Source organism: Cebus imitator, unplaced genomic scaffold, assembly GCF_001604975.1.
Source record: "Cebus imitator isolate Cc_AM_T3 unplaced genomic scaffold, Cebus_imitator-1.0 Scaffold118, whole genome shotgun sequence".
Taxonomy (NCBI): domain Eukaryota; kingdom Metazoa; phylum Chordata; class Mammalia; order Primates; family Cebidae; genus Cebus; species Cebus imitator.
Window position 1 is genome coordinate 208,286 of NW_016107433.1, and position 25,421 is coordinate 233,706.

At 48.7% G+C, this 25,421-nt stretch overlaps 2 protein-coding genes across 3 annotated transcripts; one reads left to right on the top strand and one right to left on the bottom strand.

The window, feature by feature from the left end:
* LOC108311714 (keratin, type II cytoskeletal 8-like) lies at positions 1-919 on the bottom strand. The gene has a single exon (XM_037742249.1). It carries the CDS (start codon positions 883-885, stop codon positions 1-3), a length of 885 nt encoding a protein of 294 aa, XP_037598177.1. The 5' UTR covers positions 886-919.
* Positions 920-4,508: 3,589 nt separating this feature from the next.
* PDP2 (pyruvate dehyrogenase phosphatase catalytic subunit 2) lies at positions 4,509-9,957 on the top strand. 2 transcript variants are annotated; one of them, XM_017539236.2, is made up of 2 exons: positions 4,509-4,719; positions 7,930-9,957. In XM_017539236.2, the coding sequence occupies exon 2, from the start codon at positions 7,984-7,986 to the stop codon at positions 9,571-9,573; it is 1,590 nt and encodes a 529-aa protein (XP_017394725.1). In that variant the 5' UTR covers positions 4,509-4,719; positions 7,930-7,983; the 3' UTR covers positions 9,574-9,957. The 2 variants fall into 2 exon arrangements, with proteins under 2 accessions (XP_017394725.1, XP_017394724.1); XM_017539235.2 differs by having other exon boundaries at positions 4,546-4,695.
* Positions 9,958-25,421: the final 15,464 nt, after the last annotated feature.

The following is a 25,421-nucleotide window of genomic DNA, read 5'->3' on the forward strand; positions in this document are numbered from 1 at the left end:
TCACTTGGGCAGGACGTCAGAGGACTCAGACACCAGCCTCCCATCGCGGGTCTCAATCTTCTTCACAACCACGGCCTTGGCGGAGCTGGTGCGGCTGAAGGTGGAGCCCGCGCCGGAGCCAAAGCTGGAGCCCAGGCCGTAGCTGAGCCCGGGGCTTGTGAGGCCCCCATAGGCAGAGCTCAGACCACCTGCATAGCCGCTGGTGGTCTTCGTGTGGATACTCATGTTCTGCATCCCAGACTCCAGCCGGCTCTCCTCGCCCTCCAGTAGCTTGCGGTAGGCGGCGATCTCGATGTCCAGGGCCAGTTTGAAGTTCATCAGCTCCTGGTAGTCACGCAGCTGCCGTGCCATGTCCTGCTTGGCCTTCTGCAGGGCTTCCTCCAGCTGCTGCTGCTTGGCACGAGCATCCTTGAGTGCCTGCTCCCCGCGATGCTCAGCATCTATAATGGCGGCCTCCAGGGAAGCCCTCTGGCCTGTGAGGCCCTCAATCTCGGCCTGGAGCCGGCTGATGTTCCGGTTCATCTCGGAGATCTCAGTCTTCGTACGCCGCAGGTCATCCCAGTGCTTCCCAGCCAGCTTCTGCAGCTCCTCATACTTGATCTGGTATACGCTCTCCGCCTCAGCCCGGCTGCAGTTGGCGATCTCCTCGTACTGCGCCTTGACCTCAGCGATGATGCTGTCCATGTCCAAGGAGCGGCTGTTGTCCATGGACAGCACCACAGAGGTGTCGGAGATCTGGGACTGCAGCTCCCGGATCTCCTCTTCATACAGCTGCCTGAGGAAGTTGATCTCGTCAGTCAGTCCTTCCAGGCGAGACTCCAGCTCTACCTTGTTCATGTAAGCTTCATCCACATCCTTCTTGATGAGGACAAATTCATTCTCCATCTCTGTACGCTTATTGATCTCTTCCTCATACTTGTTCTTGTGGTTTTGTTTTTGAGACAGAGTCTTTCTCTGTCATCCAGGCTGGAGTGCAGTGGTGTGATCTCGGCTCACTGCAACCTCTGCCTCCTGGGTTCAAGCGATTCTCATGCACCTGGCTGTTTTAAAAATAGTTTTGCTTCTTTCCCCCCTCATGATGCAAGTTATGCTAGATTGAATAATGTATACTTACTGTAGAAACTTTGTAATGCTGACCTTTGTCTCTTTAGGATAAATTGAAAGAGGTAGAATTAGTGGATCAAAGGTATCCCCATTGGGTAGCTTCCATGTGCACTCTATTAATCTGTTTTTACACTGCTCTAAAGAATTCCTGAGACTGCATAATTTGTAAAGGGAAGAGGTTTAATTGACTCAGAGTTCCACATGGCTGGGGAGGCCTCAGGAAACTTACAATCATGGCAGAAGACAAAGGGAAGTAAAACACTTATTACCTGGCAGCAGGCAAGCAAGAGCACAGAGGAAAACTGTCCCTTATAAACAATCAGATCTCATGAGAATTCACTCACTATCATGAGAACAGCATGGGGGAAACCGCCCCCATGATCCAGTCACCTCCCACCAGATCCCTCCCTTGACATGTGGGAATTACAATTTGAGATGAGATTTGGGTGAGCACAAAGAGTCAAACCATATCACACTCCCTGCTAAGATGGCAATGCTCTCTTGCCAACACTATGTATTTATTTTCTTTGAAAAAAAAATTTTTTTTTTAAAGATGGGGTTTCACCATGTTGGTCAGGCTGGTCTTGAACTGCCGACCTCAGGTGGTCCACCCGCCTTGGCCGCCAAAGTGCTTGGATTACAGGCGTGAGCCGCCATGCCCAGACTAACATTATGTATTTAAAACATGTTTTAATATTTACCAGGTTGACTGACAACAATCACTGATTCATTTAATTAGCATTTCTTTGGTTTTCTTTTTTCTTTATTATTTTGAGGCAGGTGCCTGGCCATTTCTTTGGTCTTGAGTGAGGCTGAATATTTTTGCATATTTTATCTAAAAATGCCAATCAAACCACTGAGTGCGGTGGCTCACACCTGTAATCCCAGCACTTTGGGAGGCCAAGGCGGGCAGATCACAAAGTCAGGAGTTCAAGACCAGCCTGGACAACATAGTGAAACCCCATCTCTACTAAAAATACAAAAATTAGCGGGGTGTGGGTGGTACATACCTGTAGTCCCAGCTACTTGGGAGGCTGAGGTGGAAGACTTGCTTGCACCTGGGAGGCAGAGGTTGCAGTGAACTGAGATCACAGCATTGCACTCCAGCCGGGGTGACAGAGTGAGACTCCATCTCAAGAAAAAAAAAGGAAAAGGAAAAAGCCAATCGAACTATGCTTTCCCTTTCTGGAAGGAAAGATAAGTAATCCTTTTCCTTCATATTTGCTTATAAGACCTTGGGACAAGGAAGCTTTGAGAGATCCGGTGAGGGACTTGGGCTGGCCATCCTATATAGGGTGACTGAACTGGTTATGGCCTTGAAATGAAAGTTCCAGTGCACACATGATCCTCCAGAGTGCATTTTTACTTTGGAAGTGGGTGTGTGTGATAACTTAGAAAAACTCAGTGGTTTCAGACTTGGTGGAATGATCTAATTTTTCTCAGGAGAGTGGTGGGGACAGCCATCTGTGTTCCTCAGCAGTCAGCCCAGGGCCTGACACATTGTGGGCACCCATAAATGCCTGCAGATTGAATAACTGAACACTGCTGCCTGTGTCCCGAAGGGTAACCCATTATGACCCTACATGACCTATATTTAGGGGTGGAGAGGAAGTGTGCTTTTGCATTCTATTGCACCCATTTTTATTTATTTATTTATTTTTTTGAGACAGTCTTGCTCTGTCATCCAGGCTGGAGTGCAGTGGCATGATCTCCGCTCATTGCAACCTCCGCCTCCCGGGTTCAAGCAATTCTCCTGCCTCAGCCTCCTGAGTAGCTGGGATTACAGGCACACACCATCACGCCCAGCTAATTTTTGTATTTTTAGTAGAGATGGGGTTTCACCATGTTGATCAGCCTAGTCTCGAACTCCTGACTTCATGATCCACCTGCCTCGGCCTCCCAAAGTGCTAGTATTACAGGTGTGAGCCACTGCGCCTGGCTCTTGCGCCCATTTATTAGAATCTCTAGACCTATTTTTAGTTTGGGTCTGAAACAGTCTTCTTAATATGCAGGAAGACAGATATCGCAAATCCTGACTTTGAACTTCCGGAAAGGGCTAAGGGTTAGTGGAACTATAAATATATGAGGGCAAGTCTGACAGGAGCAGTTTTATTGTGATCACGTCCTTGGGTCCAGGAGGCTGGCCAGGCTCCCCAGGTAAGCCATTGTGTCTTCCTTCTGGAAGACCACATTCTCAGGGTGCCAAGTGGCTTTTTTCTGGTTGTCTCCCATTTTTCTGTCTCCAGGGAATGACTCCATTTGACTTACTGTAGTTACAAGAGTTCTGTTAAAATAATTTATAAGGAAGCAGATGATTACTGAAATGCCCCAGTGTTAGGACCAGAAGGGACTGAGGGATATTATCTGGTGTCCCAGTTCTGTGCTTCTCTCAACCTACCAGCTGCCAACCATGCTGCATTAATTGTCAGTAGCAGGACAATATAATGGTCAGTTCAAAGCTTAATGGTTTATGGGAAACCACTGAAGACTTTAGGGCAGGACTTTGAGGGGTTTTTGGATTTGTTCTTGTTTTTGAGATGGACTCTCGCTCTGTTGCCCAGGCTGGAGTGCAGTGGTGCAATCTCGGCTCACTGAAACCTCTGCCTCCTGGGTTCAAATGATTCTCTTGCCTCAGCCTCCCGAGTAGTTGGGACTACAGGCCCACGCCACCACTCCCAGCTAATTTTTGTATTTTTAGTAGTTACAGGGTTTCGCCATATTGACTAGGCTGGTCTCGAATTCCTGACCTCAGGTGATCCGCCCGCGTCGGCCTCCCAAAGTGATGGGATTACAGGCTGGAGCCACCACGCCCGACCTTGGAATTTGAGATTTAAAAGGATCATTCTGCCTGGCTTGATGACTCACGTCTGTAATCCCAGTACTTTGGGGAGGCTGAGGTGGGAGGATTGCTTGAGCCCAGCAGTTTGAGACCAGCCTGGGCAACATAGAAAGACCTTGTCTCTACCCCCACCACCACCAAAAAAGGGGGAGGGGCGTCATTCTGGCTGCTCTGCTCTGTGGTTAGGACCAAGTCAAAGGTGGAGGAGGGAAAACCGGAAAACCAGGTGAGATGCTTGGTCTAGGGTGGCTGTGTCATTGGATGGATGGGTGGAAACCAGGGTGGGGCTCTTAGGAGAGGCTTCTGAAGCAGTTGATACCAAAATGAAGAGGAAGCAGCAGGGTGTTCTAACAACGGTGAAGAATTGGAGAGGCCGCTGGGTTCGGGGTGTGCAGAGTGTGGCAGCCGCGTAGTTGGCGACCTCAGTCACGTGATTGCCTGGCCCGGTAGCCCCGCGGTCTAATACCTTCAGCACCCGGGCCCGAGTAAGGGGCGGTGTTGGCCCCTCCCGGGTCGCGCCTTTCTGCCAGCCTCTCGTCCTCTTTGGTCATTGGGCAATGTCTCTGTCCATCAGGGGCCCGCCTCCGCAATTGAGCCAACCAGGGCTGGCGGGAGGGCGCTTCCTTCTGGAGCTGGGTCCTTACCAGGAGCTGCAGCCTGGGTGAAGTGCGGACTCGGTGGCTGCAGCTGCGGAGCTGTGCGCAGGCGCAGAACTGACCGGATCGAGCGGGCGACTGTGGCCTCGCAAGCTGTTGAGAAGCGGGCGAGGGTCCGAGGTAGGGAAGGGAACGAGTGGGGGATGTGGACACCTCTTTACGCGCCAGGCCTCGCCAGCGCCTGACCCTCCCGGCCTGCGGCACCGGCTCAGGTGACTGGGCGGAGAGCTGAGGTGAGGGGGCGGACCCGCGGCCGAAGGGACCAGCCGGGCCCACGACCACGGTCACCCCACTCACATGCGCGCCCCACGTGGGCCTGCGGGCTCGCCGACGACCCTTTGCTACCTATTGGGGCACCCCACTAGCTGCTCTGGCCCTTCGAGCACCCTTAGAGCTCCGTGTCCCCACTGCGCGCCCCTGTTTTACAGACTGGCAAGCCGGAGCTAAGAGGCACCAAGCTGGTTGCTCGGGGACACCTAGCTGGGGTACGGCCGTGCCGGAGTTCTAGGGAGATAGGGCTTGGTGGGCTCCGTGCACTTAGCGATGAGGCTCTAGTCAGAGACTTTAACTTGGGACCTGTCTGTTTTCTTTAAGGATGCAAAATGGTTTGCGTCCCAGCTGGGGCGGATCACCCTGCACCGCTGCCTGTCTTGGCTGTAGGGCTGGAGCGTCAGGCGCCCTCTGCTCCCGGACCGACCGCCCCCGTCCCGATTTATGCGGGGGGCGGGGGGTGAGGGAACGGTTCTCAGTGCTGGGAGCTCTCAAGATCCTGAAAAATGATCTCGAGATGCCGAGGGCAGGATTCATACATGAAACCTGAGAAAAGCTCATTATAATGGGTCAAGATTTTTTTTTTTTTCTTATTTTATTTTATTCTAAGGAAAAATACCACCAGAGGCTAGTGAAGGGACTAGGAAACTCATCACCCCCTTGCGGAGGCAGATGTGAAGCTTTTGGAAATCAGTTTGGCAATGAGTCTCCACACTTTGACCTACTGACTCCTTGTTTGGGAAATCACTAGGATAAAACCTAAGTAGAGAAAAGTTTACTGCATAAGGCAGTGCAGTTTGGTGGGGTTTCGTTGTTGTTGTTTTTTTTAAGAGACAGATCTGGCTCAATTGCCCAAGCTGCAGTGCGGTGGTGTGATCATAGCTCACTGCAGCCTTGAACTCAGAGAGCTCAAGCAATCCTCCCACTTCAGCCTCTTGAGTACCTGGGACTACAGGCATGTGCTACCATTCCCAGCTAATGTAAAAATTTTGGTAGAGACGGGGGCACTTGCTGTATCACTCAGGGTGGTCTCAAACTCCCTAGCCTCAAGGGATACTCTAGCCTTGGCCTCTCAAAATGCTGAGATTATAGGCATGAGCCACACTGTGCCCAGTCCAGTTTGATATTTTATATTAATAAATAGCAAGTAGGCCAGGTACAGTGGCTCATGCCTGTAATCCCAGCACTTTGGGAGGCTGAGGCAGGTGGATCACCAGGTCAGGAGATCAAGACCATCCTGGCTAACATGGTGAAACCCTGTCTCTACTAAAAATACAAAAAATTAGCTGGGCATGGTGGCGCGTGCCTGTAATCCCAGCTACTGAGGAGGCTGAGGCAGGAGAATCGCTTGGACCTGGGAGGCGGAGTTTGCAGTGAGCTGAGATTGTGCCAGTGCACCCCAGCCTGGGCAACAAGAGCGAGACTCCATCTCAAATAAAAATAAAAATAAAATAAATAAATAGCAAGCAAGTAGTAGAAACAACCTCTAAATCTTCAGCAGTAGAGAATGGTTAAGTAAATTGTGATTGTTTATGCCAAAATGTAGCCATTAGATATGAAAAAATACTCTTATCAGAAAAGCCAGATTCAAAGTTGTGGTTACAACTCTACAGAAATATGTACAGAATGACCGGGCATGGTAAGTCCCACCTGTAATCCCAGCACTTTGGGAGGCTGAGGTGGATGGATTGCTTGAGTCTAGGAGTTCAAGACCAGCCTGGGTAACAGGGCAAAACCCGATCTCTACAAAATGTATAAAAACTAGCCAGGCATGGTGGTGCACACCTGTGGTCCCAGCTACTTGGGAGGTTGAGGCAGGAGAATCACTTGCATCTGGGAGGCGGAGGTTGCAGTGAGCCGAGATCACGTCACTGCACTCCAGCCCAAAAAGGGGGAGGACAGAATGACTAGAGGGGTATGTACCTAATGATGAAAATAATAATTCCCTTTTTTTTAGCAGAAGGGTCATATTTTATTAAATTCTCACAAAACCTAACACTAATATTCCCATTCTGCCAATAGATAACTGGAGTGTTACCTCATCAGCAGTGTGTCTGATGCTACACAGGATAGCATCACAGCTAGTGTGCTGTTGGGCCTCTGAAAATGTCATATTTAGCTGGTATTTGAGGACTTAGTGTTTGCCAGATACAGGGCTAGGCACTGGAAAGCTGTTGGTGAGTAAGGCAGCTGTGGTTGCTTGAGTCACAGAGTTTATAGACTAGTGGGGAAGCATATATATATATATATATATATATATGATTAATTTTTTGGGACAGGGTCTTGCTCTGTCACCCAGGCTGGAGTGCAGTGGCGGGAACACTGCTCACTGCAGCCTTGAGCCTTGACCTCCAGGGCTCAAGCAATCCTCTCACCTCAGCCTTCTGAGTAAATGAGACTATAGGTGTGTGCCACCATGCCCAGCTAATTTGTAAAAATATCTTTTTGTAGAGACCAGGTCTTCTTATGTTGCCCAGGCCCATCTCAGAACTCCTAGGCTCAAGTGTTCCTCCCACCTCAGCCTTTGGAGTGGCTGAGATTACAGGTATAAGCCACTATTCCTGAAGCAGATTATTTATTTATTTATTTTTGTTTTAATTTTTTTTTTTGAGACAGGGTCTCACTCTCATCATCCAGGCTAGACTGCAGTGGCACGATTACTGCTTTCTGCAGCCTCAACTTCCTAAGCTCAGGTGATTCTCCCACCTCAGCCTCCCAAGTGGCTGTGACTGCAGGTGCATACCACCATACCTGGCAAATTTTTTTTGGAAAGACAGGGTTTCACCATGTTGCCCAGGCTAGTCTTGAACTCCTGGGCTCAAGCTATCCACCCATCTTGGCCTCCCAAAGTGCTAGGATTACAGGCATGTGCTACCACGCCTGGCTCCTGAAGCAGATATTTTCAATGAACACTTATAGTCTGCTGGTGAGAATGAGTTTAGTGTATTTTAAATAGTTTATTCTAAGTTATTTTTGTTCAGGATATGAGCAAATTAAATGTTTTCAGAGGTCAGTATTTTTAAGAAATTAAATTTGAAACTTCAACTTTTTAATTTTTAGGTTTAAAAATATCCTTTTTTGCTGAGGGAACACAATTGCTGGTATAGTGTCAGAATGTCAAGTACTGTGTCCTACTGGATCTTAAATTCTACAAGGAGCAGCATTGCCACATTGCAAAGGGGCAGACGCTTATACTCCAGGTGCGTCTCACATAGGAATAAATTTAAATGGAGGCTCTTTTCCCGGGTGCCACCCACCCTAAACAGTTCCCCATGTGGTGGCTTCACTCTCTGCAAAGTCTACAGACACACATCAACAGAGGAAGATGATTTTCACTTGCAACTCAGCCCTGAGCAAATAAATGAAGTGCTTCGAGCTGGTGAGTCAGCCCACAGGATTCTTGACCTTGAAAGCAGAGTTCCAAATTCAGTGTTGCAGTTTGAGAGCAACCAGCTGGCTGCAAATTCCCCAGTGGAGGACCGGCGAGGTGTAGCCTCCTGCCTGCAAACCAGTGGACTGATGTTTGGCATCTTTGATGGACATGGCGGTCATGCATGTGCCCAGGCAGTGAGCGAGAGGCTCTTCTACTATGTGGCAGTGTCCCTGATGTCCCACCAGACCCTGGAGCACATGGAGGGAGCTGTGGAAAGCATGAAGCCCTTGCTGCCCATCCTGCATTGGCTCAAACACCCAGGGGACAGTATCTACAAGGATGTCACATCCGTGCATCTTGACCACCTCCGTGTCTATTGGCAGGAATTGCTCGACTTGCACATGGAAATGGGACTAAGCATTGAGGAAGCATTAATGTACTCCTTCCAGAGATTAGATTCTGACATCTCACTGGAAATCCAGGCCCCCCTGGAAGATGAGGTGACAAGGAACCTGTCACTCCAGGTTGCTTTCTCCGGGGCAACAGCTTGCATGGCTCATGTTGATGGAATTCACTTGCACGTGGCAAATGCTGGTGACTGCCGAGCCATCCTTGGTGTCCAGGAGGACAATGGCATGTGGTCTTGTCTGCCCCTTACCCGTGACCACAATGCCTGGAACCAGGCTGAGCTATCCCGGCTAAAGAGGGAGCACCCTGAATCAGAGGACAGGACGATCATCATGGAGGACAGGCTGCTGGGTGTCCTCATGCCCTGCAGGGCATTTGGGGATGTCCAGCTGAAGTGGAGTAAAGAGCTGCAGCACAGCGTTCTGGAAAGGGGCTTTAACACCGAGGCCCTCAACATTTACCAGTTCACGCCCTCACACTACTATACTCCACCCTACCTTACTGCTGAGCCTGAGGTCACATACCACAGGCTGAGGCCCCAGGATAAGTTCCTTGTGCTGGCGTCAGATGGCCTGTGGGACATGCTGAGCAATGAGGACGTGGTGAGGCTGGTGGTGGGGCACCTGGCTGAGGCAGATCGGCACAAGACAGACCTGGCCCAGAGACCTGCCAACTTGAGGCTCATGCAGAGCCTGCTGCTGCAGAGGAAAGCCAGTGGGCTCCATGAGGCTGACCAAAATGCAGCCACGCGGCTGATCAGACATGCCATCGGGAGCAATGAGTATGGGGAGATGGAGCCAGAGCGGCTGGCGGCAATGCTGACATTGCCAGAGGACTTGGCAAGGATGTACAGGGATGATATCACTGTCACTGTGGTATATTTTAACTCAGAATCAATTGGTGCATATTACAAGGGGGGTTAAGAATCTCCCATCCTGTTGTCAAGGTTAACATAAATGCTCTTCTAAAATGTTTTCACTTACTCTTGAACTAGCTATCCAAACTTTACTATTTAAAATTGTAGGCAGATTTAATTTGCTAAATAGACTAACAGGAGGAAAAAAACAAACAGCCTACCTTTAAAAAAACAGTGAAATAGAAGCAATTTCATGTCCCTGTATGTTTTGATCAAGTCTTATATGCAGAGAGGACAGAGCATAAAATCTGTGGAAATTGGCTTGGGCTCATGTAGCCCAAGTCTTTTGATGAAGATGTTAAACTGTGTCAGCCTGAGCCTTCAAAGGGTAAATTTAATCATGATTATGAGAATAAAGAAATTCAGGATCTTCTGAGGTCTTGCCACAAAATCTGCAGATTCGATAATTCTCCTGAATTCACAATCATGGACTTCTAGACTATGAAGAGATATTTTATTTGTTTGTCTTTTATTTAAATTACTAAGGCCTAGGTTTACAAAGCATACTACAGTACATTTTTCTATGCAATATCCTAACTTTTTGTGTGTGATTATACGTGTGAGAAATTTTGTAATACTACATTCTAGTTCTGTTTTCATTTATTTTAAAATTGAATCCTTAAACTTGTAAACACGCCTACTGTAAGCATGCTTGGAATGACTTGTTTTGGTTTCAGCTGATAGGATCTATGCCTCTGGACCAGCTGAACCTACTGGTGCAGCTTTTGGTCCCCTCTACTGAGTCCCATTCTAGAAACTTTGAGCCATACTGGGAGGTAACTTGTCTATGCCTTAAACCCTAACCTTTCCTGTGTTGGTAAAATTTCCTCCTGGGCTGAGCCTTTGGGGGTTGGTTCACAGCATTTAAGCTTTCTGATTATACCTCTCAAACATTCTTCTGTCAATTCCACACAATCCTTCTACCTCTGCTATGCTGAACCCCTCACTTACCCTGCACCTCCCGACAACAAAATACTGTGTGAAAGAATCTTTCACATGTTCCTGCTTCATGTGGCTGCAGGAAAGGAGAAAATGTGATTGCATATGGTACTTGTGGTGATAGACGTTTAGACAGGACAGGTTTATTTAGTGGATTGTGGACTGAAGATTCAACCTCTATCTGGAGAGGTGAAAACACAAAAGGCTTAAGGAAAAGTTTCTAACCAAGGTTCTCTGAATCCTTTACTGAGAGGTGATGGGGAGGAGGAAGGAGTGAGACTTACCAAATGGGATGCTTGCCCCAATACTGTGGGATAAACCACCATTGCCACTCCTCAGGAATTAGACCATATTTAGTATAGGAGTTGGGGCAAAAATAAAAATTTAACTTGTAATGGCTTCTGTGGGCTGCAGATTCTTTGTATTTACTTGGAAATTCAGTCAAGTGGCTCCGTTGTGGAGATGAATTTCATCTCATGAATTGCTGTGGCATTTAAACAACAGGAAATGTGTCCCTAAATGGAAACAACTATAATCCCACAAAACCAACAATTTTATTTGCCTGTGCTACATCAGGCAGAATTCTTCAATGAAGTTGAGCTACATTTGTTGATCCCTTTTCTCATCTTACCCGTTTATGCCATCTACTGAAAAGAAAAGCAAATAGCTAGGTTAGGTTTTCTGTTTTTTTGTCTGTGTCCCAGCTGACATTCAGTCAAATATTGGGATACTTCTAATTTGGTGGTGTTTCTCTGTACATTTTTCAGTGCAACTATTTAGTCATGTAGTTTCATCTAAGACATTCTTTTTTGAATATTTAAGCCTTGATCCTTTTATTTTTTGAATATTTAAGCCTTGATCCTTTTATTCTGAAACCATTAATATTCCTTCTTATCACCTAGATCTTTTTTCTTTTCTTTTCTTTTCTTTTCTTTTGAGACAGGGTCTTGCCCTGTTGCCCAGGCTGGAGTACAATGGCATGATCTTGGCTCACTGCAACCTCTGCATCACAGGCTCAAACAACCCTGCCTCAGCGCTGCATCCCCCCCACCCCACCTCACAAAGTAGCTGGGATTACAGGCGTGCAACACCATGCCTCGCTAATTTATTTTTTACTTTTTGTAGAGACAGGGTTTTGCCATATCACCCAGGCTGGTCTTGAACTCCTAGACTCAAGTGATCTGCTCACCTTTGTCTTTCCAAGTGGTGAGATTATAGGCATGACTCACCACACCCAGCCTATCTCCTAGATCTCAAATCAAAAATAAAATGTAAATCACTTCCATTTTGCTAGCATGAGGGTTTGTTGCTAAAACTGAGGAGTCTATCTGACATTTACTTTTCGTTGTTTTTTGAGACAAGGTCTTGCTTTGTCACCCAGGCTGGAGTGCAGTGGTATGATTATAACTCACGTAATGTCAAACTCCTAGGCTCCAATGCTCCCTCCCACCTTAGCCTGCCAAGCAGCTGGGTCTACAGGCATGAACCACCATGCCCAGATAATTTTAAAATATATATATATTTTTTTATAGAAACATGGTCTTGCTATGTTGCCCAGGCTGGTTGTCTGACTTTTTTTTTTGTCCTTTATTCTTTACACCAGCTAAACCCTGGAGTACACTTGAAGCCTTTACTGGCTTCCAAAGTACCTGAATCCTACTTTGGAGCCTAGCATGGGTCATAAATGTATCTGATTTATTAACTTGTGAGACAGCTGAGAGAACACAGACTCCTTACCTGTGACTCCAGGCGTATCTGGTTTTTCTCTGCCTAATAGATTTTCCTGCTTCCTAGTTAGTAATATTGAGAAAGAAGAAAGGCTTATTTATCATTTGTTTTTTATCCACTGTGAATCATCAGCTCTTTCCATGAACATTCTGGGGTGCGCCTCCTGGTTAAACTCCTGTCTCCCTGACCACTATCCTGCTGTCATTGAACTTCTTGAAGCCCATGGGCTACTGCTTCAGGGACATTGGGATTTGAGAGGAGGTTAGTAGTACTTGTCAGGTCTTTTTAAGCATTTATTATTCCTTTTATAGAGACTTCAGTATTGAGACTTAAAATGAACTGAAAAATGAGATTGAACATTTAATATCTTAGATGTAACTTTTGAAGAAAGTCTGCTTTGGTGCTTAAAATTGTATATGATTTTAGGTAAGAAACTTTGATAATATTGACATAATTTAGATTTACTCCCTTTTTTTCTTTTTTTGAGACAGTCTCACTCAGTCGCCCAGGCTGGACTAGAGTGGCACAATCTCAGCTCACTGCAACTTCTGCCTCCCGGGTTGAAGTGATTCTCGTGCATCTGCCACCCAAGTAGCTGGGATTATAGGCATGCACCACCACGCATAGCTAAGTTTTTGTATTTTTAGTAGAGATAGGGTTTTGCCATGTTGGCCAGGCGACCTCAGCTTCCCAAAGTGCTACCATTATACGCATGAGCCATCAAGCCTGGCGAGATTTTTAAAAATATATATAAATATAGCTCTGTTGATTCTGGGGCTTGGTCAAAATGGATAGATAACATAGTATTCTAATTTCAAATTTGTGGCTAGGCACCGTGGCCTACATCTGTAATCCCAGCACTTTTGGAGTCCAAGACAGAAGAATCGCTTCAGCACAGCATGAGACCAGCCTGGGCAACATAGACATTGCCACTACAAAAAATTTTTTAAAAAGCCAGGTGTGGTGCATGGCCTGTAGTCTCAGCTACTTGGGAGGGTGAAATGGGAGGATCTCTTGAGCCCAGGAGGTCTAGGCTGGAGTGAGCTGTGATTGTGCTACTGCACTCCAGACTGGGCGACAGGGTGAGACCATGTCTCAAAACAAAAAGTTTGAATTAAAAAAAAAAAAAAAAAAGCTGGCTGGGTACAGTGGCTCACGCCTGTAATCCCAGAACTTTGGGAGGCCAAGGTGGGTGGATCACCTGAGGTCAGGAGTTCAAGACCAGCCTGATCAACATGGTGAAACCCTGTCTCCACTAAAAATACAAAAATTAGCTGGGCATGGCGGCACATGCCTGTAATCCCAGCTACTTTGGAAGCTGAGGCAGGAGAATCGCTTGAATCCAGGAGGTAGAGGTTGCAGTGAGCCAAGATCGTGCCATTGCACTCCAGCCTGGACAACATGAGCAAAACTCCATCTCAAAAAAACAAAAAACAAAGTCAAATTAGCGTGATAGACCAGATTACTTAGATTCAACTTTCTGAGATATTATTCATAACATTAAGGCTAATTTATTATAATGAAAATGTAAACTTTGAGGTATGTTAATATATAAACATCTTTTTCCTAGAGGTACCTTTGGCCTAAAAGGTCTTTAGTATTCAGCACACTGGGTAAAGTTCAGTTTAGACACAATCAAATTGGCACCTTTTAAATGTAAGTGAAATAGAAAGAGCTTGAACTTGAGTTACTTAAAGATAGAGTATAATTAATTATATAGAACAAAATAAAAATGAGTTTAGAATGACTCTGACTTCACTCTTATCCATCAGCCCCTAGTGGCCTATGTTCAGCCTTGGGAAAGTCTTAACTTCCCAGGTTAAACCAGAATATTCTGGAACTGAGCCATCTAACTTTCATCTTAAAGTTGATCATTTGTCTCTGAAATGTGACTCTTGTGGCAGAAAAAGCCCTGGTGTTGCCTTGGAGCTGGGGATAAAGGCCAGTGGGCAAGCCTGTGATGAGAGCTGTCCCTGGCACCGAGGGGAAAGCTCATTGGACCAGCCATGCAGCCGTCTGAACCTACTGAAGCCCTGTCTCTTACTCCTCAGGCACCTGATGCTTAACTTGCCTCCTGGGAAATAATTATCAAGCATTTACTTGGAACAGTTATTAATCATGTTCTTTAATAATTACTGACATTTGTATTTTAAGCTGTATACCAATGTTCGTATTTGACACTGATTTTCTAACCATTAGAGATATTTAATTAAAACTTGTAAATGAAAGAAACAAAATGAAATTTGGTTTCGAATCCTATTTTTTTTTTCAGTCCTTAGGGTACTAGATTAGACCAACCTTTGTTTCACCACCTTTATCTGACCGTGGAAAATTTTAGGCTATTCAGGAGTCTACCCAAAAGAGAATTATGCTGCTCTGCAAAGTGTGGGTGGCTATTGCCCACATAGGAGATCCTCATTTAGTGTCAACCATGTGTGTGGAGATCCAAAAAGAAGTGAAGGCTTTTGTTGTGAGAGTCTCCACGCATTCAGAGCCAAAGCCTGCCAGAATTTCATACTATGTTACTTGAGATTTTAAAAACCAACTTGGCACATCACCCCACCCCCTGGAAGAGAGAAGTGGGCAGAAGTGGACACTGCGGTGGCTCATACCATCATGCCCAGCCAACTCCCCTTTTCAGTGTGACCAAATTCAGGCCCCAAGGTTGAGGTTGAAAAACATCCGTAACAGTGGTAGGGGCAGGATTTGAACCAAGTCCAAAGTCCCAATACTGGGCTTTCAGGAAAGGATAATTATGAACAGTTTTTTGCATAATTTTGGCCTGGAATGGGTGGGGCTGGGAAGAGACTTGGTACTGAGAGGAAGCTAGAAGGCTTTTTTTGGGGTTATTGCTGATAATAACATTGTTCTGTGGGCAGAGTGTGGTGTCTCACACCTGTAATCTTAGCACTTTGGGAGGCCAAGGTGGGAGGATTGCTTGAGCCCAGGAGTCTGAGACCAGCCTGGGCAACATAGTGAGACCCCCGTCTCTACAAAAATAAAAATAAAAATTAGCCAGGCAAGGTGGTGCACACCTGTAGTCCCAGCTACTTGAGAGGCTGGGGTGGGAGAGTTGCTTTAGCCCAGAAGGTGGAGTCTTCAGTGAGCCATGACTGTACCACTGCACTCCAACCTGTGGGACCAAGTGAGACCTTGTCTCAAAAATAATAATAATGAAATAAGGCCGGCCACCATCGCTCACACCAGTAATCCCAGTGTTTTGGTAGGCCAAGGTGGGCAGATCACCTGAGGTCAGGAGTTTGAGAGTAGCTTGGATAACATGTTGAAACCTCGTCTCTACTAAAAACACAAAAATTAGCCGTGTGTGGTGGCGCACACCTGTAATCCCAGCTACTTGGAAGGCTGGGGCAGGAAAATTGCTTAAACCCGGGAGGCGAGGTTGTAGTAAGCCGAGATTATGCCACTGCACTCCAGCCTGAGCAACAGAGCAAGACTCAGTCTTAATAATAATAACAATAATAATAATAAAATAGTTCTGTGGACTCTGATAATGCTTTGGCTGTTACGAGTCAAGCTACATATGTTTAACTTATATACATTCCAATGTCCCATCATTTTGGAACATGATAAAGGGAACACAGGGAGAATTAAAATTTTTAAATTGAGCTGTTTGAGCTCTTTAAATAGAGCAGGAGGAATTAAATTTATAGACTTATTTTTCACTTTTCATCTCTATACTTTTTCTGTCTTGTTTTGAGACAGGGTCTAGCTCTGTCACAGGCTGGAGTACAGTAGCATGATATTTTCTTACTGCAACCTTCACCTCCTGGGCTCAAACCATCCTCCCACATCAGTCTCCCAAGTAGCTGAGACTACAAGTGTGTGCCACCATGCCTGGCTAATATTTTTTTGTATTTTTGGTAGAGATGGGGTTTTGCCATGTCATACAAGCTGGTCTCAAACTCTTGGTCTCAAGCGACCCTCTTGCCTCGGCCTCCCAAAGTGCTAGGATTCTAGGTGTGAGCCTCCATGCCCAGCCCATCTCTAGAGTTTCTGTTTCCATTTTACTTGGTGTTACTAAATGCCCTTAAATTGTCCCCAGCTTAGTGATTCTCTGAATTGTTAGTGTCCAGTGCTCCAACCGGCTCTCTGGGATGGATGAACATTTACTGATGTCTGTGGGTCCAAATGTCTTTGCTCCATTGGCCCCTGACTTTCTCTACCAGCGAGCACGCCTTGATCTGAGAAATCACCTGGCTGGAAGGAGCAAGGCGGGAGGTGGGAGTGTGGGGTGGGGAGCAGGGCTGTGGAGGCCAGGGCTCCAGTTCTGACCTGTTTTGTTTGTTTGTTTTCAAGCAGAGTCTTGTTCTGTTCTGCAGGCTAGAGTGCGGTGGTGCAGCTATAACTCACTGCAGCCTCGAACTCCTGGCCTCAAGTGACCCTCCTGCCTCAGGCTCCCAAAGTGCTGGAAATATAGATATGAACCACTGTACCCAGCCATTTTTTTTTCTTTTTTTGAGATGGAGTCTCACCTGTTGCCCAGGCTGGAGTGAGTGCAGTGACATGATCTTGGCTGACTGCAACTTCCACCACCTGGGTTCAGGCAAGTCTTGTGCCTCAGCCTCCTGAGTAGCTGGGACTGTAGGCACACGCCATCATGCCCAGCTAATTTTTGTATTTTAGTAGAGACGAGGTTTCACCATGTTGGCCAAGCTGGTCTTGAATTCCTGACCTCAGGTGATCTGCCTGCCTCGGCCTCCCAAAGCAGCCCCATTATCCTAGCCCCTGAGAGAGTGGTCTGTGGAGGGACTCTCCAAAGCCTACTCTGTCTCAGATCTCAACTCTTGCCTCTCTGGGATTCTGGGAAGCTCTCCCATGCCTCACCCCATTTTCTCTGCAACAGATGAACAGAAGGATGTCTGCCACGAGCTACTGCTCTGTCCACCCTGCACAAGCTTGTGTGCCCAGGGCCAGGCATGTGGAGCTGTCCAGGGGTCACCCCATCCTGATAGAGGCTGAGAGGCTATGACAGGGGACTGGGAGGGGCCCGTCCAAGGAAAGGAGCAAGTGGAGTGAAGCATAGGAGCGACCTGGTGCAGTGGGTCTGGGATGGGGCTGCAGGGGCACTGTGGCGGCACTGGGACTAGGCAGTGTGGCTGGGTGGGAGGAGCCCGGCAGGCGACCTCCAGGAATGGGAAAATAAACAAGGTCATGTGGTAGCCTCAGGAAGGGCTGGGGGCATGGCTGGCTCTTCATCAGCACAGAGGTACGGAGGGGGCAGAGCAGAAAGCTCTGCCTCAATTCTCCCACTTTCTCTGTGTGTTGATGCCAGGGCTGTTGGATATTTGCCCTTGTCTCCTCGTTTGCCTCCTCCTCACCCCCATTCCTGTGGCTGCAGTCCTGGTCCCCTGTCGTGCCCTGGAGGTGCACAGGCTGCCTGTGGAATGAGTGAGGAGGGATGGAGGGACTGATGGAGGGATGGATACACAAGGGAGAAGCAGGTGAGAGAGAAGGAGGAAAACAGTGAGGGGCTGCATGGTTGTGAAAAGCACAGAGAGTTGATGAGGAGTGTCCAGCACCAGAGGGGCCTTGGGTGTGGGTGGATGGAAACGAACAATTTGCCAAAAAAGAACACTACATAGCCAGGTGTGGTGGTGCATGCCTGTGGTCCCAGCTACTCGGGAGGCTGAAGTGGAGGATCGCTTGAGCCCAGGAGGTTGAGGCTGCAATGAGAGACAATCACACCACTGCACTCCAGCTTGAGTGACAGAATGAGATCCCGTCTCCAAAACAAGACAAAACATACAAACAAAAACAAACAGAAAAGGGGGAAAACTACAGGGAAGGTGGGGGCCATTCTGTGTTCTCACTCAGGGCCCTGGGCACAGGATGGTCCTGGATAGTGAGGTGGAGGTAAGGACATTGCTGCATGAGCGGAGAGTTGCAAGAGCTGCTAGAATCCCTTCCCCTGAAATGAAGCAGTACAGGGATGGGGAGGAGAATGTCATCAATCAGCCAGTATGCTCCTGGGCCTGTGGGAGAGGAGAGTGTCCATGGTTCACTTGGGGTCCCAGGGGCCCTGCCAGCCCTGCACTGGGTTTTGGCATGAAGGGAAGGAGGAGCTCTCCTGAGCTCTGACTGGTGGCTTGGTCACTAAATCCCAAAGGCCGCATGATGGGAGCACCAGTGGGGAGCCTTTGACTGGGTGGTTCTGAGAGTGAGGCAGTGTGAGGCAGAGTTGCCTCTAGATGTCGCTATCTGACCACTCTGGCGTCAGTTGCCACTCGGGCAGGAGGAAAGTGTTCCTGAGTTGTGGCCTGAGGCCCGTCCCCAGCCCAAGCTGGGCCTCCCAGGGACTGCAGCCTGGAGCACCCTCGGGAAGCCTCCTGGGACTCAGGATGTCTTTGGGGCTGGGAACAAGTATGAGTGGAGGAAAAGCCAGGTCCTGTGGTCACCCAGCCCTGTCTGGTAGGGAAGGAACTGCTGGGGTCCCAGGAGGAGCCAGAGCCAGGGGGTGGGCTGCAGGTAGTGGGGTAGTGGGTGCCACCTTGACCATCTTCCCCCACATGGCTGTTCCCCTCTGTGGACTGTCCCATGCCTCTGATCCCTGTCCTCCCTACCCCACTCCCTGCAGCCAGTCCCCACAGCCACTCTCCCAGCAGCCCTGTGGGCCATTCCTCTGTCCTTCCCATCCCAGCTCCAAGAATGGACCACATCACCTTTATCTTCCCCCGCCCCAAATGATGGCTGTCCCTCTAGTCAGTTCCACCCACCATACCACGGTCATCCTGACCATGTCTCTCCTTTGCTCTGAACCATGGCTCCCCCTCACCCTTAGGAGGAAAGCTCAGACTCCCTCTCCCCAGGGTGGCCTCTCCAGCCTCTGCCACCTGCCCCCAGCAGGGTGGGCATGGCAGTCACACAGGGCTCCATGTTCCTGGAACATACTCAGCCTTTGGCATTGCTGTTTCCTCCACTACCACTGTACTGTCCACCTCCACTGAGCTTGCTCCTGCGACTCAGCCTGACTCTACTGAAGGATCACCTGCCCCAGGAAGACTTCCTGGCTTTCCAGGCAGTACCAGCTGCTGTCTCTCTCTAGTACCCAAGACACTGGGATCTCCATCTCATCTCCTAAGATTGCTCTCCCATGTCTGTCTGCCCTCTTGGCAGCACCAGGGACCTCCTCTGACTCTCCTGAGTCTCCAGAGATCAGCTCAGTGCCTGGTAGGAAGTAGGCACTTGCACATGCATTTAAAATGTTAGGGAGGAAAGAGTGGGAAAAGAGAAAGAGGTTCTTGTCTTTCCTCACAAGCTGAAGTCGCCCCTTGCAAGCATTGGGCCTGCACCCTGGTTATCCCTGGGATGGAGCCCAGAACCCTCCACCTTTTGCTTCTTGCTGTGGGCTTTTCGTTTTGTTTCGTTTTGAGATAGGGTCTCACTCTGTTGCCCAGGCTGGAGTGCAGTGGCAGGATCATGGCTCACTGCAGCATCGACTCCTCTGGCTCTGGTGATCCTCCCACCTCAGCTTTCTGAGTAGCTGGGACTACAGGTGTAAGCCACCACCTGGATAATTTTTGGATTTTTTGTAGAGACAAGGTTTTGCCATGTTGCCCCAGCTGGCCTGGTTATGGTTTTAAGGATAACCACAAATTCTTTGGCACTCTTTCCATCAAGCAGTGGGGTCTAATTCCTCTCCTCTTAAATCTGGGCTGGCCTTAGGGACTTAATTGTAACCAATAGAATATAGTAAGTCTTTACATAATGTCCTCACTTAACATAGCTTTTGGAATCTGTGGCTTTAAGCAAAATGACGTAGAAGGAAACCAATTTTATCATAGGCTAATTGACATAAACAAGAGTTAACTTCCTACAGCATATTTCTGGTCATAGAAATATCATCAAACTTCTAAATAAAGACCCAAATGCTTCTCACACTAAACATTGAAACACATGTCAACTATACATTCATTTAAGAAAGATTAATAGAAACAAGGCTGGGCACAAGGCCTGTAATCCCAGCACTTTGGGAGGCCGGGGCAGGCGGATTACCTGAGGTCAGGGGTTTGAGACCAGCCTGGCCAGCGTGGCGGAACCCTGTCTCTACTAAAAATACAAAAAATAGCTGGGCATGGTGGCATGGGAATGTAATCCTAGCTTCTTGGGAGGCTGAGGCACGAGAATTGCTTGAATCCGGGAGGTGGAGTTTGCAGTGAGCTGTGATTGTGCCATTGCACTCCAGCCTGGGCAACAAGGTGAAACTCCATCTCAAAAAAAAAAAAAAAAGTAAAGAGAAAGATTAATAAAAACAAGTAATACAATTATTTATTCAGTTATTCCAGTTCAAGGTCATGGATGGCTGGAGGCTACCCCAGCAGCTCAGGGCACCAGGCTGGGACCAGAAACCAGAGTACCCGGAGAAAGTCCACTATAGACTCCACATAGACACTAGCCCCAGCTAGAAATAGATTTTTTTCCCTCGTCAATGTTGTAACAAAATGATGTTGAACAAAATGAGCCAGGAGTGGTAGCACACTCCTGTTTTTCCAGCTACTTGGGAGGCTGACGCAGAAGGATCACTTGAACCCAGGAGTTTGAGGTTACAGTGAGCTATGATCATGCCATTGCACTCCAGCCTGAGCAATAGAAAGGGACCGCTCTGCTGAGCAATGCTGAGTGTATGATTGCTGAGAAATGCTGTGTATGATAAGGACTTTAAATTGTATTGCTTGCTAAGAAGAATGATGGCAAGGAAAACCTGCCCCCTACCCAACCAAGTGGAAAACTGCTTGCGGCATCCTAAAGTAGCAAAACAGCATATGCATATCATATACTGGTTAAAACAATTCTTTATTTGTGGGATAAGCGACCTGCCCCCGTGGCTTCCTCGTGGAGAATCTTTCTAGTTTGTCCTTGATCAGTGGAAAGCAGGCACCAGCTGCCTACCTAGTTTATCTTGGTTCTATAAGAAAACACAGAACACCTGTTTGTTAATAATAATCACCTGCTCAGAGAGAGTAACTACTGAGTCAGACTCTGCTCGAGGCCCTCAGCCCCGAATGCTGTCAGTGACATCCTCCCATTTCTGCCTCTCACCATCCTCCCCTGCTTCCAAGGAGTCAGAAAATCCCTTTATGATGTGCAAGGCTGAGTGTGATCTGGCCTTGTCCACCCTTCATCCCCATCTCCTACCTCCTCTACTTCTGCGCTTCAGCCATTCTGAGTTGCTTTCAGCAAGGGAATCTCTCTGTTAACTGGACATAGCAGGGGCTCAATTTGTGATAGAAACTAGGTCACATCTGTGAGCCTATGCTTGGCAAGAGCTGTAGTGAGCACTTTACATGTATTATCTCATTTAATCTTCATGAAACCCTATAATCAAGTGTTATTAATTCATTTTACAGATGAAGAAACTGAGCCTGGGGAGGTAAAAAGATTCCCAAGGTCACAAAAATAGCTAATGCAGAGCCGAGTTTGAAACCCTGGTGTCTGACTCCAAAGCTTCCTCTTAGCAATCATGTGATTCAGCTGAATATCTATTGATTTGATAAGAAGTATGTGCTCCACCTGCTCCCCAAAGACATGGCAACAACTTAGTAAGGAGAGTGAGCTGTTCGTCCATGGAAGCATTCTAGCAAAAGCTGGGGAGCACTGGTCAAGATGTGAATTGGACAGAGTGTGGGGCCCCACCCTCAGGCTGGGACCTCTGCCTGTGCCTGGGATGGGGGGCTGTGTGTGTTTATTGGTCATGGGACACCATGTGTATGGCCTTTTCCTGTGTCTGGATTAGCCTGGTCCTTGGGGCTGGGGGTGGGCAAGACCTGATGGAAGTTTGGGGAGCCTGCCTCGAGCAGCAGAGTCCAGCAGACCACAGCCTGCTCACTGTCCTGACCCTGTGGCCCTGGACTGGCCTCTGACCCCCTTCTCTGGCCCCCTGGGCCTGGCACCTCTGGCTTGGAGAAGGGCATAGAACTACCCAGACACACAGTGAGGCCTGCCCTCCCACCCACTGCCTGTCAGAATTTATCTCAACTGAGTGAGAAATAGAAGGGGGGGGGAGAGAGAGAGAGAATGTGTGTGTGAGGCAATTGCATAAGAGGATTTGAACAAAAATGGTCATGGCACTGGTGTTTGTAAGAAAGGGAAACTGGACACCGTTGACAGGTCCTTCTCAAGGCCCAGACAAAGAGATTCTGATGTGTCCATCCCCGCAGACCTTAGAAGTAATTAGGAAAAGAAAAAGTCATGGGGGAAGATCTTTAGTTTACATGACAGGAAACTGCTAATTGCCAATACTGTAAATGTGGGGAGAATTGATAACAAAACAGAATGTACAGTGTGACCCCCAAGTTGAAATCCTTCCCCCAGCTCTCACACACACTATTCCACCAGCTCCCAGATGACTTACCCTATTGGCCAGTGGCCGGAGGGTGGGGGAGGGGACCAGCCTATATTGGGAAGGGGATGAGGTCACCCCAAGGCTGGCTGATTTAGTACGAGGTAACTTTTTCTACCCATATGGCTCTCAGGAGCTTCTGTGCTGGCTCATAAACCTTGGTGCCAGCCTCAGGCTAGAGGGGTGTAGTGCTCCCCCTCCTCAGGGTGGAGACGATGGCTAAAGCCCAACAGGGCACAGGTGCTGGGCTGAGGCAGAGATGGAGTGGCAGGGGGGTCTGGGGAGTTCCAGGGCTCAGCTGGCACCCGAGAACTTTGCTCCCAGCAGGTCTGGGTGTCCTGTCATTTTCTGGGGCCCTGTGTGGGCAGAAAGTGCATTTTGTGGATATGGGAATATCTCAGAGGATAGCCACTGTGTGAAGAGCTGAGGGGTCTTCCTGGCAGTGCCTCTAACACCCTGGCATGTCTTAGGATTCCAATCAACCAGCCAGGCTCTCCTCGGACAGGATTCCCCTTGCTTCTGGCCAAAACTCTGGCGGGGATGGTTGTGGGGGGAAGAGATAAGTCTCTGCTGGGAAAGGGATCGGGGCTCAATTCCAGCTCATCAAATAACTATTCAGTTCAGCTTGCTGCCTGCCTGCCACCCCCCACACCCCAGTGCCTACAGGCCACTTCCAGCCTTAAGGAAACTTTGCAGTGTGTCCCAATTCCCTGAGCATAGCCATACCTCTGAGCCTTTGCCCAGACAGTTGTCCCAGCCTGGCTACCTCTCTCTTCTCCAGCTGCTGGAGCTGGGTCAGGTGCCATCTGTCCCCAAGTCAGTGTCCATCATGCCAGCTTGTCTATGTTCAGCTGGGATGAGCCTGAGGGTAGGAGCTGGGTCCAGGGAAAATTCTGGGACATGCTGGATGAAAGAAAGGGTGGGTTCCTGGAAGTGGTCAGGGGTCAGGAGAGGACCAATTGTGTGCTCAGACCAGCTGTTCTGTGCCAGGGCTTTGAGGGGGGCACCTAGAAGCCTCAGGCTCCTCAAACCTCATAGCAAGCAAACAGCAAGAGAACAGGGTGTGGGCCACCCTGCCTAGGCTCTGCTGGTGAGGAGCAGGAACTGGGCAGAACCAGAGTGAGCCGGAGTGTCCCCTCCTTAGCCTGGGCCCTGGGCAGCAGGGCTGGGAATGGAATTCTCCAGTTGGATGGAGCTGTTTCTAGAAAATCCCCATACACCCTCCCAGAAATGTGCTTTTGTGCCTTGCTCTGGCTCCTTCAGAGTCAGAGGAGAAGGGACCTTTCTGCTACTGGGCAACTCAGGCAAGACCCTTACCCTCTCTGGACTCCTGGGCCTGGACTCCAGGACAGATGAGCAGGGATTCATGCATCTATTGAGTGCCATCTGTCAGCCTCACTAAATTCTCTCACCCACTCTGAGAGGCAGGGATCAGGGTTCCCATCATTTGAGGATGTGGATGCTCGGAGATGCCAAGTGGCTTATCCAAGGTCTCACAGCTGAGTGGGGACTTGAGCCCCCACTGATCAAGGGTCAGCCTGCACACAGTTCCAGCCCCCCACCTGCATTTAGGGTCCCTGAATGGGCAGAGTGAGCCTGCAGGCTAAGGCTGCCACTGCCAGCTCAGGTCCACCTGACTGAGGCCAGGCCTGGCCCCGCGCCTGCCACTCTCAGAATAACCCTGGTGGTTCTGGGCATAGATTGTGGGTCATCACCTGGGACCTATTTTTGTCCTTCGGGTAACAAGGAAGTCTCACCTTGTGCAGTAACTATTCGGGACAAGGATGGAACATGTGACTGCCCCCCACCAACCCCAGCTGACCTTGCTGCCCTGCCGGGAAGTAACCCCAATAGGGAAGGGGAGGGCCTGCCCCAGTGACTTCCTGGACCCTTCCTACCCCCATCCCCCTCTTCTCAGCAGTCCATACCCCTACACACACACACCATAACCAGGCTGCCCAGAGCATCTGCATTTGTCCTTAGGATCCATTGCCATGCCTTATACGGTGGCAATGCCACTTTCTCACATCTAGCTGTGGACCAAGCCCATTTCCTCAGGTTTCAGGTTAGAGGGCTCTAGAACCCAGGTACAGTGGCCAGCCAGGGACCTAGCATCTAGAACTGGACGTTCAGAATTGGGGGCCTGGAATCCTGGATGTTCAGAATTGGGGACCTGGAATCCTATGAGCAGTGGCTGATGGCATTTGAAGAAATCACAGAAGCTGTGGGCATGACCCACATCCACTTGGAAAGGTCAAGTGCCATCTCAGGGGTCAACCCCAAAAGCCTTTTATAGAAGGGGTGATCTCTGGATGGAGTGGAGCACAGAGACGTAGAGGGCACCCCAGCAGACTTAGAGGGGCTCCTTTCTGCTGAAACCAGGCATGTACACGTGCATGGGGATGGGGAAAGGGTCATGTCCAGAACCCAGCAACACAAAATAAAGGCATAGAAAAAAGACTGGAAGGAAATCTGGTAAAAACATGACTGTAACAACAAAACCAAGAATGACTGCAGCTGTGATGACAGTAATAACAAGCTGTTCCATTTTCTGAGAGTCAATTATGTGCCAGCCTCTGTGCTAAGTAAGGGCTTTGCTTGTATTATCTCAGTTAATCCCCACAACATGCTCTTCTCTGGCTGGGGGTGGGCGAGCCGTGGCCTGCGGGGTGAGCTCTATAAATGTGGCTGCTTTTTGCCAGGTCTGCAGCTTTTGCAGAGGTGGATAGAGGAGCCCTTAGGCCCCATCCACAGGGGATGTTGTGCTCTCCCTGCCAGCAGTGCAGGGTGTGAGACAGCATGGCCAGCCCCCCTTGGGGATGCCTTCGGGG